Source organism: Ammospiza nelsoni, chromosome 6, assembly GCF_027579445.1.
Source record: "Ammospiza nelsoni isolate bAmmNel1 chromosome 6, bAmmNel1.pri, whole genome shotgun sequence".
In the NCBI taxonomy this organism is placed as follows: Eukaryota; Metazoa; Chordata; class Aves; order Passeriformes; family Passerellidae; genus Ammospiza; species Ammospiza nelsoni.
In genome coordinates, this window is record NC_080638.1 from 58,639,180 (window position 1) to 58,660,681 (window position 21,502).

Below are 21,502 nucleotides of genomic sequence, written 5' to 3' on the forward strand. Positions count from 1 at the left end.
GACACTCAGTCCTGGGCACAATCCCCTGAAAACACTCCTGCTGTCATTTAAAGATCAGAAGTCATAGTTAGGCCTATTTAAAACTGAAAATATCAAACTCCGTTCTCCTTCCCATAATCTCCTGCCTGCTGTCTCTTCAGTCTTGTTTGAAAAGCCTGTGGGGGCGGTGGGAGGGGAGGAAAGTGATTTGGGAGCCTTTCATCCATAAAATCATGAGATACGGCTGGCTTTTTAGTACAGCATTTCACAGCACATGGCACAGTAACATCTTGAGATTCCTGGCACAAAGAAACAAGGTTTGAGATTACATATATATATAAATATATATATATATATATCTTTAATAGCAATGACGCAAAGGCAGATGGTTCTCAAAGCGAAGGCTTAAGGCTAAACATTCCCTTTGAAGGGTCCTGCTACCAGAAACTGAACAGGGAGGGAAGCAAAATACTCCTTGCTACAGCAGCAGGGCCTGATTGCCTTCTAATACATAGGATTGTCCTCTAATACACAGCATTTCACCCCAGAGATCTCCAATTCTTTCAGTGAGATTAGTCTCACAAACAAGGGAAGGGTTGGAAAGGTTAGGATTTTTTTTTTCTTTGGGATTTGGGGAGTTTTATTTTAGCTATGGGAAACAGAGACAATACAGAACACACTGAGCAGATTAGCAACTAAATGAAACCAACAGCAGAAAGGCCTGGGTAATGCAGTCAGGGTGGTGCCAGCTGCTTACCTGCACAGCGTGCCGTGCCATTGGCACTGTGCAAGGAGCCCCCCAAGCTGAGGCTGTGCTCATGGGCTCCCATCCTCCAGGAGGGCTCACCTTCTTCCTCAGCAATGGGAGGAAGCCGATCAGGAGGCTGGAGATCCTCACTCATCCAGTAGGATCCATTGGCTGTCAAGGTCCTGCTGCTTTCAGTGCACTGCTCTGGCAAGGTGCTGGTGGTTTTAACCCCTTTGTGCCTCTGTGGATCCATGTCAGAGCCTTGAGGGAGGTTTTGTGAAGCAAGATCAGGGCCTCCAATGTAGCTGTCATCTCTAGGGTAGAAATAGTCCTCATCCCAAAGGTCCAGGTCCTGTTCATCATCTAATTCTTCAGAAAAATCCTCATAAACTCCTCCATTATTCTCCAAGTCCTGGGTCCTTTCTCCTTCTGGCTTCCGACCCACTCCACTCAGATTCAGCAGAGAGGCAGATATGGAGTCTCCTGCTTGCTGGATTGCTTCATATACTTGAGACATCCAAGTAGACAGTGGCTGGAGGAAATTGTGAGCAGCCTCAGAAGCCATGTTTAACACTATGCCAGTGTCTGGTGATCAGTTGTTCAGCTTTGCCAGCATGTCACTTACAATTCGGGGAGCTACAGAATAAGAAATTACTGTAAATTGCTTGTCCATCAACACCTGTCGACACACTATCTATGTGAGATGACTAGAACTGAGAGGGGGAAATGGAAAAAGCACTTCTATCCATTGAGAATGCTACCAGAAATCCAGAAATGATGGACAAATTGCCCATATTCCTGCAGAGATCTGGAAAGCTTTTATTCAATTGCTAAACCTAAGATAAAAATAAGAACACAGAACCTTGGAACACAAGTAACTTTTTGAAGTGCACATGCTCTGGTTACAGCTGTCAACAGACCTGGGGGAAAAAAGGTAAAAAAAACCTGTAATCAAAAATCTCAATTAACCTCCTGTCCCAATTTCCTTAGCATCAGCATGAACAGGTGAGAAAACTGAAGGGAGGATAATTTGGGGAGAATTACGTTCTGAATGATGAAAATGACAGGCCTAAAGCTTGCAGTAGCAGCCCATGGCAGACAAGCATCTCAAAAGCTTTGCTCCAGAAAATCTATGAAGAAACTCTCTCTGCCCATAGCCCAGAGCTGTTTTGCCATTCACAGAAATGAAAAAAAAAAAAAAAGCCAAACAGAGGAGGTGTAATATTACAGGTACAAAATTACTGAGAACAGAAGCAAGTTCACAAAAGCACTGGTGTCATCTCAATATGATGCTTTATCAAAATTCATCTAAACTCTAAGTAAAAACATAACTTGCAGAAAGTTAGCATGCCTTTTTGCCCAATATACATCTTCCCACAGCATCACAAGACAGACATTCTTTTAGGAACTCTGAGAAGGAGAAACCTTCAAATAGGATGATGGGTTTAGGAAGAACGAATTAAATAGGTGCAGATTTTAGACTAGAAGACAGCTAAAAAGAAACTTCAAAATAAATATAAATGTCTTGTTGAATTGAGAGGTCTAAAAGCAATCAAAGTATAAAAGGGTAAATATGGTGTAACAGCAAGAAAATAAGCTCAGCAGCAATGTGCATTACCTTCTGAAATGATCTCCAGGGAAATGCAGTGGGAATTTCAGTGTTGTGGATTTTAAATGGAGCTAAGGAGATCCCACTTTGCTTGGTGAGCAGCTCCTCTAGACATGAGATCAGTGACTTAGAAAGACTTTAGCTTTTAAAACACCTGTGCCAAATAATTTTGTTCAGTGATGTTGATTTATGCTGCAGACACTTCCAGCAGGTTTATTGTCAGCTTCAGCTTGTGCTCTGAATTGCAGCCCTAACAAGGGCAGTAAATGAATGTGGGTTACTAAAGGCATTTTAAGAGCTGTGGCTGTCACAAACTCCCTGGGCTCAGGGCACAGACTGTTCCAGCACCCATCTGGCAGCTCCAGCCCTCAGCTCAGCCCCTGGGATCCAGGTAAAGCTCCCTGCCATGCATTAAATCTTTGGCAAGGAGCAGACAGTGCCACAGCCTCACCTCCCAGGTGAGCAGTTCCTTTCTCTGACCCTTTTCTTTCCAACTCTGCCTTTGGCAAAGCCTCTCTGCTTTGTGCAATTGATTTTCTCAAAGACTAAAAGAGATTACAGGCTCCAAACAAGCCATTTGCTGCATAATGTGGATTGGCTACTGGTAAATCACAGCACCAGAGAAGTCACTGGGAGAAGATGGTACTTTAAACAGGGACATTCTCCCAGGCATGGAAGAGCTCTGGTGGTTAAGTGCTAGATACTGGATACATTTTTAACCCGGCATTTATTTACAGGCAAGAGCAAATGAATCTCTGGTTTCTGTTGAAAGGAGAACCTCACAGTGCTCTCCCTCTGTCTCATGGCAGCAGTGGCCCTCAGAGGGATGCAGGCATCCAGAAGTGATAGAGATAAAACATATGGGTGCTGAAATTAGGTGCTGATCTGTTCTAAAAATCAACAGAACATAGCCCTCTGATATTTGCATGGGCAATAATTAGCTCTTCTTGCTATTAGATTTTGGAGCTAACACCTGATTGCTCCAACAGAGCTACCCCACTTCTGGATGGCTGCATCACAGAGTGACACAGGGAGGTTGGTACCATAACCATAAAGCTGGAGGCAGCTTTCAAGGCAAGATTTTGCTTCAGTAAGAAAAGTAGAGCAGTGATCTAGACCCACCTGCAGGGCTTGGATGTGGTCACTCAGTCAACTGAAGCAGCAAATAGAACTTGAACATGAACTTTCATATAGCAAGCAGCTGCCTGTAGGTTGTGGGGAAACATGATACATGCACATGTACACACATGCACAACTCTACCAAGCCTGGGACATTTCTTTGAATCCTAGGAACCCCAACAAGTGGTTTGATTTCAGTTTATAGACAATAGATGTGTATTTCACCAAAAAATGTAAACCATTTTGCAGTAATACCTGCAACTCACGCGTGCAACTTGCAACCCAGTGCCTACACAATCTCTAGAGGCAAAAGCAATGTCTTTTCCAGGGTGCCTGACTCTGCTTCACCTTTGCTTTGCTTTTCCTACCATCCTCTTACTAAAGACTCCAGAGTCAGTGATATGCTGAACAACTGGAGTTCAGCTGAATTATAAATGGTTTATTTTTGTTCTTGCAGCAGATGGGTAAAACATGTAACAAGCTGCAGACAAGTTTAGGCGGGCAGCGATTTCACAAATTCACCAGAGGATCAAAGGGGGCTGCGCTGTGTTACAGGCTTGCTGTTTCCCAGGAGCTCTCTCCACTAATTAGGAGACACTGCTCCAACAGCATGTTTATGATATATTTCACAACATGGCCTTTTCAACATAACGGATTTTTACTTTTGATTTCTCTAACAGTTTTGACTTGCATTAGAAGAAGAAAAAAATAAAAGCCTTAAAGAACTGAGAGAAGCATAAAATGTGTGGGAAATAGGAAAAAACATCCATTTCTTTTTAAAAGTATTCATGAAACAAGAGAGAGGGAAAAAAGCAGTTTAGCAAATTTACTTCAAGTTCCATCTTCTAAAACCACCCATAAGAATTTTCACACCAAATCACATGCAAAACTCAAAGTGGTTAGGGTTCTTTTTTTTTCCCTCTCCTGGAAAATCAGATAGCTAAAAAGATCAATGTTAAGCCTCTCACAGAAACCATCATAACCTTTACTACAATCTATATTCCCTTGTCTTGATAAGATCATTATTCCTGAGTAGCATTCCCATTGAGAGGTGCAATTACTATATTGCTAAAAAAAGTAGACTATTACCAGAATTTCAGACACGACCACAATGAAGAGGTTTGTAATATTCCTAAAGTGTCTTTCAATCTTCTTGATAGGTAGGTTCCTAAAAAAAGTGCCATCAGTTGTGCATTTCTTAATGTTTCCTTTATTCAAGCTGTTGCAGGGTGTAGGCACAAACTTCCTTTTCTTCACTCTGTTTTTGTGTGGCCCTTGGAGAAGTTTTCTACCAAACCCCTCACTTACAGGCAGAACACAGGCTGAAAATGGGTTCTATCCATGAGCAGGAGCTTTATTTGTGTGGATGTTGAAGAAGAGCAGTGTGACTGACCCTGCATGAAGCTTTGCCCAAATTTAGGGGGACAACCTGAAACAAGGTGTGAATCTAAGCTGATGCCCAGAACATCAAGGATCTGTGCTAAAGGTAAGGACATTTTGCTGTTCACAGAAGGGGGAAATAAGGAAGCCTTGGAGAGAGAAGATTTTTTGAGCTACTGAAAACTGTAATGAGCCTGATGTTCCTTTCAGGCTAGAACCAATTAAAATACACACATAAAATAGCAGAGGGTAGATTAGAAATGTACTCAGATGAAGGCAGGCAGCAGCAACACTGGGCCAAGAAATCCTCTATCCTGGTTCTGGGAACAATCTGGACTCTCTGCTCCCCTTGCAGTTGCCAGAATTGTATCTAACAAGATGGTGGCAAAGCCCTTACACTCTCACCAAACATTACTATGATGAAAATGTATTTCCAGCTGAAATTGTCACAGTGCCAAGCCCAGCCTGTGCACTTGAAACTGTTCAGAGGGTTGGAGCTTCTTGCAGAAGTGTTATGAGGGAAGTTCACAGACAGTGCCCAGAGTTCACCTCAGCTGTGAGCATCACTACTGACCAAACTGCCCTAAGGGAAAAACAAAACAAATACAGAACATCTGGTACGTTTTTGGCCTATTTTGTGCTATAAAATTGCTATTTATGTGGTTGGATTTAACACACAAAGAAAGAGAAGACAGAGGCACTTTCCAAGTGATTATGTGCTCTGTGATAATAGTTTTCAGCTGGTGAATCAGAAACTCCAGGGCACTGAAGGAAAATCTAATGGTTTATGCCAATAAATTAGACACATCTCATTGGAAACATTCACGGGTTACAAATCAACACAGCAATAAAGCCACTGCTGCAGAGCCCTGGTCCTGCAAGCCCCAGAATGGGGGAGAGAAAACAAAGATGAGCTCAGGCAGACAGCAATGTACCCGGCTGCACGGGGCTCAGCCCACGCACAGGAAGCCTGCAGACTTATTTCTCACTCCCAAATCATCTCATCTCTTTGCAGGCAGCTCGCTAGTGATGCTGTGCCAAATTAGTTGTAAAAATTGATGCCCAAATGACAAAAGTGGTTTTGATCAGGATATTTAGCCCCACGTTGTCTCCTACTTTCTTTTCATTCCTTTGTTCAGTGCTCTCCTTTTGTCAATAACAATGGCAAAAATTTACTGATCTTCACTGCTTCAGTGGGATGGGGAGAAGAGGAAAGAGGTAGAAGGAAAAAAGGAATTATGCAAATGTGACATTTATCGTTCAGAATTGTGGAGCTTTTTTCAAAAACCCAAATCTCTCCATCATACAGAGTATGTGATGACAAATTCAAGCAAAAAAAAAAAAAAGTTTCTGGAAGACCAGGATTCAAATATTTTGCTCAAAAGCTCCTGCAGCTGTGGGGATGAGGAGCTGATGGTGATTTCCTACACTGACCTCTTCATAACTCCATTTTTCCTAGATTGTAAGAACTACTGAAATCAGAGGTGTTCATCTCTTGTAAATCCAGGGCACCCAGAGAGCAAAGGATCTGTGAATGCCCAGATAGATATTATTGCCACCAAAATATTAATGCAAAACCTGGGGGAATTTCAGGAGAGAAGGTGGCAACATCTCCCTGGCCATAATATTTTGTTTGGATATTCAGGTGAGCCAGATTTTGACTTGGCACTGGTGATAAATCCGGAGTCACTCCATGAAGGCAGTCACATCCTTCAAATCAAAATAAAGCCCTTTGCATTTAAAGAGCTACTTGTCACCAGAGGCACAAAAAAGCCCCTAGATGTTCCATGGCTGCACAAAAAGCAGCAATGAATAACTTCATTTATACTTCTCCAGCCGAGGGTTACATAAAGGGCATAAAGAAATTCACAAATCGTTGGAGTATTAGAAAAGTGGTGTTAGTAGTGGCAACTGTGCTCTTTCAGGCTGAAAGAGTGAGAAACATCTGTAATTACTGGATTAGGGGAATGAAAGGAGAAACCTGCAGTCAGAAATTACAGCAAGTTCTGTAATTGAGCTGCTGCCATTCTCCAGCTTGCATGAAGATAGAATAGCCAAAAGGAAATCACAAGTTCAAAGGGCTGGAGAAACACCAATTTACACCAGCACTCCAACCCACCCACCTGTGCTGTCAAGCTGCTCCCTAGAGCAGATCCCATAGACTGCACCCTGCCTGCAATTTTGCTACCCAGTTTGCAGCAAGTGAACAAACCAGGGTCAATCAGAGCAATTACTTGCATGGAAATGAGCAGTGGGAGAGCATGTCTAGCTGTTTAACAAAATGAAGTTATTTTAGAAACATTTAGAGGAGTCACCCAGTTCCTGTTACTCCTTCCCCCACGCACACACTCCACCCTTACAGAGCCTGTGGGAATTGCTCTGTGTGGACCACCAGGAGCAGTGCAGGCAGTTTGGGAGACAAAAACACAGTGGATGATTCCTGGTAATCCATCTTTGTGTGCACATGTGGCTGAGTGTCCTGGTTTAGGGCAAATCTGTGAGAAAACCTCCAAATGGGGCCCCTCCAGAAAGCAAACCCACACAGTTCCTGCCCCCACAACCAGGTCAGAAATGATTCCTCAGAGAGAAGTGGAAAGAACCTGTTTATTTAACAGGCACAGCATCCCCAGCACACAAAATGCACAATACTGGGTGACACCACTCTGTCACCACTCTGAAAAAGATGACAAATTCAGAAAGTCTCTCTGGGGGTGCTCGCTCTGTTCTCAGTCCCTCAGCGCTGGGGCAGCTGCTGCCCAGAGTAGGCCCCGCTGGGCCACAAGGTGCAAACTCTTGGGGTTTGCCAGGGCCCAGCCCGGAGCAGGCTCGAGTGGTGGCAAAAAAGGAAAGGAGAAACAGTCCAGGAAGAAATTTGGACTGTTTAGCTAAACTAGCTAATGAGCAGAAGCAAGAGCAAGCAGAAGCAAAGCAAAAAGCAAAAGCAGCACCATGTACTGCCCCATCTCTGTGTCCTGCCAGCCATGGGGGAGCGGCTGATAAAACCCAAACAAAGCTTTCACTCTTCAGAGCCAGTCTTGAAAGCACAGACCATAATATCCAGCATAAACAGAACACATGAATGGGGATACAAACATCATAACGTCACCCTAGGACACTGAGTCTGTAGTTTCCAACTCCCCTCACTTCTAAGTCAACCACCAGTCCAGCCAGAAATGCTGGGAGGCTGAGGGGTCACTGGCAAAGCCCAAATTTAAAGGAATTTGGAGCCATAGATCTGAGCAGGCAGTTGTCCCTACTGACTTAGGAACTGCTCCCTCAGCTACTCTAATCCTCCATTTAATTCAGCTTGTTGCAAACCAGGCTCATCCAACATCAGTAGTAACAATCCAACTGTCCCATGGCCACTCACTCCTCCTACGTGCCTCTGTTGTAGCAGTTGGAAGAAAAAGCTACTTAGGAGAGCAGCTTCATATGGGCACTGAGAAATTTCCCTTTCACAACCTTCTCTCCTTCCTGCCACAGGTTGGTCAAGGAATCTGAGCTACATATCCCAGCTGGGTGACAGGAACAGCCTCAGGCTCACTCTCAATCTGCCCTTGCTGAGGACAGTGGAGCTACTGGGTACTCAGCATCAGAAAAGGACCAGCCACAGCTGTGTTTCTTTGGAGAAGTATACCCCTGAGTTTTCCACAACTTTGGAGGAAGCCAGACTGGTGCTGTCACACTCACCCACGTTTCTTATTTCTAAACATGAATCTCTGCCTCTGCTGCATGTGACAGTCCCACTCACTGCATGTGACAGGTCCCCAGGGCCCGCCTGGCCCCAGGCAGCACTGACAAGGAAAGGCAGCACCCAGGCAGCCCTGCTAACATTCCATCCCTGGCTGAGTGTTTGAGGTGTTGATGCCTTCCCCAAAGCCTTGGCTAAGGGAGATGAGTGGTTTATATAAGAACTGCATCTCCATTTATTTATTTTAAGTGTGCAGCTAGCCCTAGAGGCTGGAACAGTGGCTGTGCAGAACAGCTTGAGAACATGAACTGAAAGTGCTCTTGAGGCTGATAAAACAAAAGGAAAAATGAAAAAAAAAGAAAAACCTACCTTCCAACCTCATCATATTTATGCTGTTTTCACACATCATGAGTACATCTTCAACAAGTGTTCAAGGCAAGGCACAACTGGAATATTTTCACATAAATCACAGTGTACTAAGCTACAACTTCTTTCCCAGTCTCAGGTGACATCATTATGAAAAGACTAACGTGTAGAACAAAGAGGAACCTTCACTCTCTTGAGCCACAGCACTGAAGCCTGTGGTTGGTTACAGCTCTTTGCACAAAGGTTTGCCCAGCATTGTCACAGGTACCTGTGAAATTCACTTCACCCATGAACCTTTGAAGTAAAGGGCTCCCCAACTCCATAAACACCATGTATAGGAACATCACCACCTCCTCTCAGTCTCAAAATCCACACTATAGACAGGGACACCAAACCATCAAAACATCAAAAGTTCTCCCATGAGACCTCAGTGACTTCTCTCAAGCCTCTGCTCAAGGGAAATTGCTCCTTCCTTATGCGGAGAGATGATTCAAGGAGCAATTTCCCATAAACTCTGTCCCAGTGCCTGAAAGACCCCAGTGCTGTGAGGAACCACTCCAGCTGACTCTAAAGAAAAGGCAGTTCGTTTTTCCTTCACTAAGGAGTTCTGCACATGACCTCTATAAAGGCTCTACATCACTCTGGAAAGACCAGGACTGCTTCATGCCACCCCCTCTTCCTTCTGCACATGCTTTGGCATAGCCAAGCAAGCTTGATATGCTCTGTGCTGCCTTCCTACCAGGTATGTGCTTACCAGCTTCTCTACCCTTGCAGCCTGCTCTGAGCAGGGCCAAGTGCATCCTAAATGCAGGTTGGCTGTGTCCAGATGAGTTCCAGCCCTCCCAGTGAAGGGACTCCTGCAGCTGAGTGAGAAGAAACCAAGGCAGCACATCCCTGCTCCAGAGATGGACTGATCATTGAGATCAACAGTCAAGAACAGGACTCACAGAAATCTAAAGTACCAAAAATCTGCCATCCCTTCTGTCCCAGTAATTAAGAGTCTTTGTCTTGAAGTCTCCTAAAAGGTTTTCAATGAAATCTTCATTTTCACAATGATCTTTTCCTTATCTTTCTCCCTCCATAGAGACACAAACTGTGCAATTAAAATTAAATCAGGAACAAACCAGCCAGATGTATCCTAGAGCCACATTGATGAGAGCGCCTATTTCATTCTGTCACTTGCCTTGTTCTGGGGTCAGGCTCTATACAGGAAAGCAAAAACAACAACAAAAAAAAGGCTCTGACATTTTCCAGTAGATTTTCTAAATGTCACCCTGCACACCTGCAAAGTAGACAGATTTCCTCATGTATCTCTACTAACTCTCTTCTTCATTGGTAGATAACTCAAAACTCAGCTGGATCCAAGGGCAAGAGGGGCAGCTCATGCACTGAACCCAGGCACCCCTTCCCAGGCCACAGCCTTCATTCATCTGTGCTATTGCATTTGGGTGTTCATCCTGTAGCAGATGTCACAAAAAGTAATGCAAAATGCCTTCTCTCCTAATTAGATAGATATTGTCTAAGCACTCTTAATTCCAGATGTGGAGAATCAAAAATCTTTCCACAATTTGAGAACGTAGAACTGGGAAGAGCAACCCTTAGTGGGCTGCATGTTAAAGAGCAGCAGAGTCCTTGGAATCAGGATCTCCTTGCAATATGCACAGCTCAGAAGAAAGGAGTTGAAAAGAGGAAAAGTGAGTGCTAACCAATGAACTGCATGTTGCAAATGTTCCCCCATCCTGCTCCTTCCTAACCACCAAAGCCATATTTCCAAATCTGAAGCAAACTCTTGCTTGTCAACACTCCTCTTGGGAGAGCTCCCTGAGGGTGCTGGAAACAGCCTTCCCTGGCTTCCCTGCCCAGGCTCAGCCTCCAGGTTTCTACATTCGCCATATGACACACTGAGTTAGCCCAGGGTTTAATATATTCCCTCATGCTGCTGTCCTTTAAAAGCATTGGCATTTCCTACACACAGATTCCATATTGACTTTACAAGTACCAAGACACCACGGTGAAATTTAAACTAAATATAGAGGTGATATTTTTAAATAACTCTCAGCTCCAACTCGCCAAGCCGATTTTATTTGAAGGGGAAAAGCAGACTCGAGCTCTAAGCTTCCATTGTAATTAATGATTACAACACATTCCTCTGCCTTATCAGATTTAGCACCTAATTAAGGTACGTGGTATTTTTCTTGCACTGCACAGCTGTAGTTAAAGTTGACTTAGTGTTTCCATTATAAGCCCATGTTTTCAAAGGTTTATCACTCAGACACATGAGATTTAGTCTGAAATGGAAATTACCATCGAGAGTGTCAGCTGGGAAGCAATTTCTTGTCCTTCAAAACCTGGAAGCAACAAACACCAAAAAAAAAATAAAAAGCAAGCCACTCTGTTTATTAATAATTCACATTTTAAAAAGCATTGCAAATACATGTTTACATGATAGCCTGTGACAGCTCCATAGAATGTCAACACCCACACGCTCCTGGGAGATGTGTCATCTTAAAAACTGAAATAAAAGCCACATTTTTACACCACTTGATGGGAGGCAAAGAGAAGGGGAAAAAGATTTAAAAGTAATATTGATGAAGGAAACTTATAAAAAAACACCCCATAGTCTTTGTTTAGAAACACTGAAGTTAGGACTTTCAGTTGAGAGGGGTGTGGGCTGGACTCATTTCAAGTACCATTTGTACTTGTACCTTTTTGGTGCCTGTCCCTGGCTCACTAATGAATTTAGCAAGAATTAGTCCCACTGAGCTCCTACCACAGATGGCATCCAAGCTTTCAACTGCCCATGAGCCCTGGAGTCTCAAAGTGCAGCCAGATCATGTCCTCAGCCAGGCTGAGACACAAGGGAAAATGAACAAAGTATTGTATGAGCTCTGTGTTTTGGGATTGTGCTCTTCTGCCATTGGATTTAAGACTGAACCATTGAGAAGCAGACCCTTCAGTTGGGAGACTTCTGAGGCCTCCTCTTGGCTATCTCAGTGATTGTACAATTCTGACGTGCAAATTTACAAGGGAATACAGGGAGAAATTATCAAATTCAGAGTGACCACCATTAGCAGAACAGATGCATTTTTGATGGCTGAGAAAAATTAAAATGTTCTTTTTCTAACATAATAAAATTCCCAGCTGTTGTGACTCCAGGACTTATGGGTTTACCCAAGACATAACATTTCCAGAACACAACAAACACATGAAGGAGCATGTAACAGCTCCTACAAGGAGGACAGGCATATCCTCCGTGAGCAGAAAGGCACAACTGTTACTCAGAAACACTCACATTTTGCTCCTCCCTGGATAAACAAAACACTCCCACAACAGACAGAGCAGGGAGTGGGCTTCTTTCCCCAGTGTTGACTTTCATTTTTCAAGACATTACTCCAGACAACAAGAATAATGGGAACATGGCAGTAATTGCATATCCTCATGATCAAATTTGCGAGGTTATTACCCAAAACCCTACTGTTTTCTACACAAACAACCTGAGAAACAGCGAGTGAGCCTGTGTCTCTCCTCCCAGAAGACTCTGTACACCAAAGGCAGTGTAATAAATACTGTGACACTCACCAAGGCCTTCATGAGCTCTGGACTTTTCTTTGCAGTGTTTTCTTCACTCTTATTGTTCCAGGCATGGGAGCTCAGCTCTCTCTTCACAGCAGAGCTTCTTGTTGATCAAGTGAAAGAGGACTGCAGGGAGGATAATGAAGGCTCCCACTGCAGACAAAAACCAGTGGCATCAGGAGTAACGAAGGACAGAAAGTCAAAAAATAAATCATGGGCACAACCAGGAAAAACTGCCTTGGGAAAATGTAGTTCAGAACAGCTGTATCCATGGCTCTGCTTCCCCATCCTCTCTGCAGAAGAAATGGAACTGAAATCCACCAGAACTTGGGCTTGGATATTACATACATTTAACACATTGATCTGGCCTGCTAAGGATGTACATCACACAGACTTGGTTCCATTCTGTCACAGGATGAATTCCAGCGCAGGAAAGACACCAGCTGATTTTAATAAACTTTTGTAGGAATTCAGAATTCCACCAGCTCCAAGAGAGGCACTCTCCATCTGTACTACAACAGGGATCCAGCCAAGAAAGGGTAGTTGGTCACTAAGGCCCCAACACCTCCTTTGCAATTTATGTATTTTCTTTAAAATAATCAGATTACACATAATGGTACTCACTAACTTCATTACATTGACTAAGAACCAGGTTAATGTATAGCCTGTAATCCTCATTCACAGCTTCTTTACCCTTAAGTAAGAAGTATATTACTGTACCACATAATTATTTTCTGGGGGGAAAAATAATCATCAGCCTCCAGCCCAGGTAATTCAGTTTAGTTCCTTGGGTGTCAGGTTTGGCCACAGGTGATGAGCACAGTGGTTTTGCACTAGCAGATGTCCCAGCCCTGTACATCACCATCCCTATGTCAAACTGTAAAGAAACAGTCTGGTTTCAATTTATCATGTTCTGCCTGTACCACTGGGTCTGCAACAAACCACAGGCGCCAGCAAAAAGCTTTTAAAGCCATTTCACCTCTCTCACACATATCAAAATGCCAAAACAACGGACAAACACTACATACATCACTTGATGTGGATGGCAAGGGCACACGTGTCAAAAACTTTCAGCGTCATCTGCAAAAAAAATTGGTTTTTATTCTGGTAATTACTTCACCAAGAAGGGGTGAAGTTCAGCTGCTCAATTCAAGTCAAAGACCCCATAAAAATGAAACATCAGCAGCATCAGTGGCACACCAGGGATGCCTGTGATTACAAAGCTGCAGCTCACAGATGAGCAGGATGAAAGGATGTAAACAGAGCCCTGCCTGTGGAATATCCAGCAGGGAATTTATAAGACTTGACTCAGCAAAAGACTTGGGCTAGAAGAGCTACACTGACCCGAGTTACAGCCTTGACAGTGCACTGTATGACTGCTACTAAAGAGATTTTAAAACCTTAAATGAATACAAGCCAGCATGTTTCAACTGGAAGCAAAAATCAGCAATGCATAGCAGCAGCCCACATGCAAAACAAACTAGTGGCTGGGACTGAACCCAGAGGAACACGTGTTGCACAAACTCTGGAGGTGGCTCTGACCCTCCTCATCCCAGCCTGAGGAAGGAGCAGAAATATGCACTGAATCACAGCAGCTGAAGGGACAACAAGGTGAAGTCTACACTTCCCTTGCTCTGTTCTGCACGGGCACAGACAATTCACAGAATGGTTTGGGTTGGAAGGCACTTTAAAGATCTTCTAGTTCAAATCTCCCTGCTATGGACAGGGACATCCTCCCCTAGGATGCTCAGAGCCCCATCCAACCTCTCCTTGAGCCTGCCAGCATCTGGTGCCACAATTTCCCTGGATAATTTGGCCAGCACATTGTGACTGTGTTCATAGGGGTCTGAGGATGATGGAAGAGACGAGGATCTGACTCCATGTTTCAGAAGCTGATTTATTATTTTATGATATATATATATTAAATTATGATATATATTAATTTTATTATATATATTATATTATATTAAAGCTATACTAAAAGAATAGAAGAAAGGATTTCATCAGAAGGCTTACTAAGAGTAGAAAAAGAAGGAATGATAACAAAGGCTTGTGTCTCGGAGTCCAAGCCAGCTGACTGTGATTGGCCATTAATTAGAAACAACTCTATGAGACCAATCACAGATGCACCTGATGCATTCCACAGCAGCAGATAATCATTGTTTACATTTTGTCCCTGAGGCCTCTCAGCTTCTCAGGAGGAAAAATCCTAAGGAAAGGCTTTTTCAGAAAATATCATAGCTACAGCACATCTCAGACCCATTTTCCCCTCACACCTCAACCCAGGGAGCAGGAGGTGGGAGTGGCTGAGTGAAACATTGACTCTGGCTATTTTCAGCTGCTGAAGTCACCATTAAATGGCTGCTGGAGCCAAGGATAAATCAAAGGAAATGGGTACAAATCAAAGTAGCCATAACCCCAGAATATACATTAAAGCCTGGCTGCATCCCATCATGGACTTGCCCTGTTCTTGAGCATAGAATAAGCAGGAAAAAGGATAATGCTCTACCTTATATATAAAACACATGGGATCCCCACTGCTCAGCACACAAGAGGGTGTGTGCAGCAAGGACACCACTGTTACCATTTATTTTATTTCATAAAAATTTCAGTGAGCCCAAAGACATACCAGTTTCCCCTTCTCAGACAGGGCACAAGCAAGCCACCAGAATTTTTAAATATAAATTATTCAACACATGCTCTGAAATGCTACACAAGCCTCATCTAGAGAAAATCCTCAAAGTGCTCCTTTTCCCCAACAGACCTTCAAGTACCTGGCAAAACCACAGAAGAAAAATCAGATCTTTGACTAGACAGGCATCCTGAAGGAAAGCTTGGAGACAAATGATCACCTGCCATATATTTGCTCTGAAGTAACTCAGACTGGCACAACAGAGTTATTGCCCTTCTAATTCTTGTTTCCTGGTCAGATACAGAGGAACAAGAAAGTAGTAGCTCAGTGACACAGGACTTGGAACAACTCTTCTGGCTTCCCCTACTGCCTGGGGCAAAAATATAAAAGGCAACACCTATCAGAGCTCACCAAAGGTCCAGCATCAGCTTCCAGGAAGAAGTTTTCAAAGCCAAGTACTAAAAACTGTCCACAGAGAGGGAGAGTTGGGAACATAGGCAAGAAGGGACTGCCCAGACTCTTCCTGCATGGAAAAGACCAGCAAGGCCTCAGATCCCTCACCTCCCTCCAATATGGGCACCAAGCAGCTCTCCCATCCTTCCCAAAATCAGTCTGTCCACATACAAGGAGGTGACTAGGACTTCTACAGCACAAGGCAAAACAGGTCATGTATCCTGTCCCATGGCTTTATGCACAAATTTCCTCTTTTCTCAGCCACAATATTCATGCCAGATACCAGAGGTTTGTGCCACAATGTCTGTGAGGGAGGGCTGGGTTTGCACCTGAGCACTGCCTCACACTGCAGCTGGCTCCAGCTGGAAGCTCAAATCCCTCTGGAGGGGGGCACATGCTGGCAATTTGCTTCTCCACCATCAAGAGAAAAACACCTGCACCTGCCTGCAGTCCTGATGAGACCTCCCAGCCCTCAGCTGAGAGGCTTTCTCTGCACGTTTGAAACTCTCAACTAAGGCTGTGCCTGGGAAATGGCTGCAAAACTGATTTGGAGCAGAGCTCTGCTCTGGCTTGTGGTACCTGTGTCTGGGCCTGAGTGGTGCTAAGGAGGAAAAGTAGCAGAAATGCACACACACACACATTTCCACACAATTCTGTGCTGCAACATTGCTGGAATGTGCCACATTGCTGGAATTTTCACAGGTAAAATGGCCATCCTTGCACCAACGCATGACAGACTGTGCCTGGAGTGACAAAATGTGACACAGTAAGGCATTCAGCTCTTGGTCCAAACCCTGGGAGGTGCTGACCACCACATGCTTTGGGACTTTCAGCCAGGATCCTCCCCCATCTACCCATTTTTAAGCCAAGAAATTACTTCCATGGACACCTTTGTGCAGTGCCACAGTGAGTCCTCTCATTCTGCTGCTCTGGTTGAGAGCACAAGGCAAGAAATGGTGTTTGTCTCCTGGCAGGCTGAGGCCACACATTCTTTGCCTGCTGCTCTAGAACAAACCAGAGGTGCAGAGTGAAGGGCCCTGAGGTAGAAAAGGGACCAGAAATGGAGGTGAGGTCAGCAGAAGAAATCTGAGAGAGGACACAGGGAGCACAATGCATTATAATGCTGTTCCTGCTCCAGCCTCTCCTCAAAGCCACATCCACACTACAAGATGACTTCAGGGAGAGTGTGTCCAGAAGAACAAGAGAAAAGTGCTGGCCATAGTGTTACATCTATTGAATCCAGCTGGGTTTTGGGCTTGTAGCTGGTTTCACAGCAATCCTGCCACCAGAGCTGGCCTCTCCTGAGGGACCAGGGCCAGGGGAATGAACACAAGAAGCTCCACAGTAGATTCACTTGGAGAACCTGCAAGTAGCAAGACCTTAATCCATTCTGCCGTGCAAGGGTTAAATTCTGCATAAAATACCATTCCAGACAATAGCTCTTTAATTTCATTTGATATCAAACTTCCTGAAAAAGGAATGTTTACTGGTACTTTTTAATTACGAAAAATAAAAGAAACCATAAATTGTCTGTTTTGCTGTCTGTGCTAATTACATTTCATTATATATTTGGAGTAAGCTATGATTTTCCTGCTGGTTCCCATGACATTTTTCATTATCAGCCACTAATTGTCTAGCATGCACACTGCATTGTGAACCAAGTAGGCTGGTGCGTGGGCAGAAGTTCCAGTGAAAGCTGCAAGGCAGTACAAGTGTACATTATTATTATTACTATTATGATGTATTAGAGAGTTTCCACCTACTTGCATATCTACATATCCTCATCCCTATCAGCAGTGTCACAGCAAAGCCCAGGAGTCCATCCTTGTGCTTGGCAAGGCTCAGCAAACACTGAGAGGAAGTTATGTGGGATGGGATGATGGCAGCAGCCCCACTGCAAGGACAAGTTCCCTGCTGGGTGCAATGGAAACACCAAGCAGCTTTCTCAGTCACTTCCTCTACTCTGTGCCCAAAGCACATGGGGATCAGAATCTTGTCACTTTGCCCACCCACAATCTGAGGTTATCAAGGAAAGCAGTGCCATATGTAGGTTCCTAAAGGAGCAGGATAACTAATGGGATCTTTCTGAGACAGCAGGGCAGAAGAAAAAGGTAAGGGGTTTTCAGAAGCCGTGGCTAATGCTGTATCCATTATAGAAAAATCTCCAACAAATCCCCATTTATGCAAATCCAGAAAGTGCCACAAATGGTGAAGCAACTCCTTGCATGCAGCATTTCATAAACTCAGGCTGAGGGAAGCTGTAGGTGCCAATTCTTCACACAGCAAACTGCAAGAACATGACCACTGCTTGTCCTTATCAGCCTTGGACAGGTGGCAATTCTATTCATGTGCACCACACACACAATACACAAACACTTCAGAAATAAATGTGTGCTTTCACAGGATTGCAGCTCTCTCCTGATATCTATTTCAAAGGAGACAAAGCCCAACCCTTTCCCACAGCACTGTGAGGGAACAGTTGTATAACTCCCCCTTTTCTCGTCAAGGTGATCCACAAATACATTATCAGAAATGCAATCAGACCACACTCCCTGCTGTAGCAGGAGTGAAATTCCCTTCCAAGGCAGGAGGACTTGCCCTGCATAGAGGCTGGGTTTCACACACTTTATTTTTATATGCTGATTTACAGATAGCAAAAATGAGGAGGTTCACCAGTCCTTTTATATAAGGAATATGAAGAACAGAAAGACACTTATGACCTGACTATGCCTCTCTTTACTTTGACTGCCAATTTTTTCTGCTCAAAGGGTGGAGGAATGGGCCCACTTGTAGCTGCTGTTGATGTATTTGCAGGTCATCTTCAAAGATTTAAGCTGCCCTTATGGCCTCTGACATAGGCATGCAATTTTAGAGGACTCAATGACAGTAAATCAACTTCATTTCCCTCTCTTCTATCAACCTCAAAGCCACCCAAACACCTTGCAGCTTTCAATGCATTTATCCCCCCAGCAGGTGTCTGAAGCAGGGAACCACCAACACAACTGCCCCACAGAACAAGAGCCATGGCACAGGCACAACCCCAAAGGGTGGAAGTTAGACCCAAAAGAACAATCAAGTTACATCCATCTATATAGGCATTTCAGTGCTTAGAATTACGTCATGTTTCACCCCAAAGCTGAGGCTTCATCTGGAGATGACATCATGGTGACAGTCACAGGACTCCAGGCATCTCTCCTCAGTCACACAAAAGCCTCAGAATTGGCAATTTTTTCCCCAAAACTGGGGAGCTGCATCCTCTGATTGTCTAAGTGGTGCAATCCAGTAGAGGGGCTCAAAACCTTCAGGGCACACTGAATTGAAGGCACATCAGGCACAGCAGGAGACACTGAGGTATTTAGCAAGTGCTCTCCCCTTGGAAATGGAAGGCCTGAGATGAATTCTGCCTTAAATCCACATTTTCCTTTTCCCAGTACCATGTCCAAGGTGCAGACTAGAGGAGGGCAGCCTCTGCCCTTCAGGCTCAGCTGTGCAGCCTGCACTGGGGCCAGAAGTAGCAGCAGATTTGATTTTTCTCAGCCTGCTCATAAGAGTCAGACTCAGAGTTGAATCCTCAGAATGCAGTCTGGATTTCACTTAGAACATGCTATAGATAAATGACCAAAACACAGACACTGAGAGGGCAAGCCTCAAAGCACCCAGCAGCCAACCTGTGAGAGCCACAGGCCCAGTTTCAAAAAGGCTTTCCCGGAGGCCACATTTTCCACCTGACAGAGGCTGCTCTGTGTTTTGCTGCATATGACCCTGTGGCAGGACTTTTTTCCCAGCAGCAAAAAACCCATCCTGGCCTTGAGCAGTGCTCTTGATGACATTTGTAATTGAGCACACAGGGTTCTGTGAAACATTATGCCTTCAACAAAAGGCACTTTTCAGCTAGAAAAGATGAAGTATTCGTTTTGCTGGGTGTGTTTCAAATGAGTGTGGAGCACTATCTCAAGTCCACAGCCTCTGCAAACAATGGCACCTGAAATTCTGCATCCAGTAGAGGCCTCATTCCTCCATCTGTGAGCAAACACACCACAAACACAGATGGAACAGAAATGTATTCTGATGGACAGGGACAATTCACATGTCTGGTGGACATCCAGGGTGATCCAGAGGTTCCATCATCAGTTTTAGTAATAACCATAAAAATGGCTCCAATTCAGCACAGAATTCAAAATTCTTTGAAGTTAACAGGGCCAGGGAGACTGAGAATTTGAGCAGCACAGAAATTGAATTGTCATTCATGAGCTGAAAGCTGGGCCCCTCCATGTCAGGGCTGGACAGATTCGATGGGGACAGCTTGAGGAACTTTTGTGTTTGTGGAGTTCCCCAGACAGAGGAAGGAATGATGAATGTGACTCCACATTCTTGAAGGCTAATTTATTATTTTATGATAGTATATCATATTAAAGAACACTAAACTATATTATACTAAAGAATTCAGAAAGGATACTTACAGAAGGCCAAAACAATAATAATGGAAACTTGTGACTCCTTCCAGAGCCTCAACACAGCTTGGCCTTGATTGGCCAAACAATTCACATGAAACCAACGAACCAATCACCAGTTGGTAAACAATGTCCAAACATATTCCAAAGCAGCAAAACACAGGAGAAGCAAATCAGACAATTATTGTTTCCCTTTTTCTTGGAGGCTTCTTAGCTTCCCAGGAGAAGGATCCTGGGCAAAGGGATTTTTCCAGAAAATATGACTGCCACAAGGAACCTCACACCCATCCAAGGCTTGGTCCTCCTGGCCCAAGGTCCCTGCCAGGGTTGTCCCCAGGGCTGGGCCCACAGCTGAGGCAATCAAAGTGAAACCTGCAGCCTCACAACTGCTCATCTCAGTTCTTCTCCAGACCAAGGAAGAAAAATTAGAACCAGGTAGAAAATTACTTTCCCAGCCCACAATCTATGGCCTCACACTCAAAAGTTTGCTCTGTAGTTTCTTCTCCATCTCAACATTCACTCTAATCTCTGAGCTGTGACAAAATTCTCAGTTTTGCACTGTGGAACTATTTTCCATTGTAAAAGCAGCTATGACCGAAAGCAGTGAGCTACCTTGGAGGTCAAACCTCCACCTAAGGCATAGAAAAGCAAGAAAATGGCTGTGGTGATAATGATAAATACTACTTAAATTAGAGCAAATGAAAGAATCTAGTCCCTAAAAGCCAATCTCCTGCTGCTCAGGGCTGTCATGTTAGAGATGAGAGCTGTATTCAAATGCAAATAAATCAAACAGGACAGAGGTCTCAACTTGCCCCTTCCACATATCCTTTGACTTTCCATCCTCTGGAAAAACTACACAGTAGCAGGTGAAAGGCTGTTTTTTGTCACAGGCTGCTCAGAGGAGAACTCCATCCTGAAAGAAGACACAACCTGGGTCTAAGAAAAATTTTTCTAGAAGTGCATTATCTTGAAAAAACTATCATTTAAACAGAATTTAATTGTCCAACAAGAGCACCTTTTCTCAGAAGGTTCTCAGCCTGTTCTCCCTGTAGTAGGTTTGTCTTTGATGGTGTCCCAGGTTTGTTTTCAGTCACAGTGCAACACAGAGATCACAATCTGATACCTTTTGTCACAGCTGACACCAAGACTGCCTTGCTGGTAGGAAGGGAAGACTGGGGCTGTCAGTCTGCCACCTTTCTTGAACACTGAAGTCACGCCTTTTTTTTTTTCTTTTCTTTAAGACAACTTCTTTGTTGCCATGGTATCACTAATGCAGTATTTTGAGACAGGGAAAGAAGATAACTGTGCAGCATCACAGTGACACATCTATCAGCTGCCATCCTCTCAAAAAGGATAAATAAGAATGCCAATGCAGACTTTTAAAGGCTCCTCCACCCTTTAATTTTTTTTTCCCTTCACATACAAGTCACTGTCTATAAAGTTCATGCCTCGGTTTTATTATAGAGAAGGTCAGAATTTTTCTCACAGCAAGGAGTGTCTG

General features: G+C 44.0%; 1 protein-coding gene across 1 annotated transcript in view; it reads right to left on the reverse strand.

The window, feature by feature from the left end:
* Positions 1 to 21,502, reverse strand: part of SYT16 (synaptotagmin 16) — a 72,634-nt gene that overhangs the window by 38,668 nt on the left and 12,464 nt on the right. Inside the window, exon 3 of the mRNA XM_059474806.1 lies at positions 737 to 1,363. Coding sequence (XP_059330789.1) covers positions 737 to 1,292 — 556 coding nt within the window. The 5' untranslated portion in view covers positions 1,293 to 1,363. The remainder of the gene's footprint in view (positions 1 to 736; positions 1,364 to 21,502) is intronic.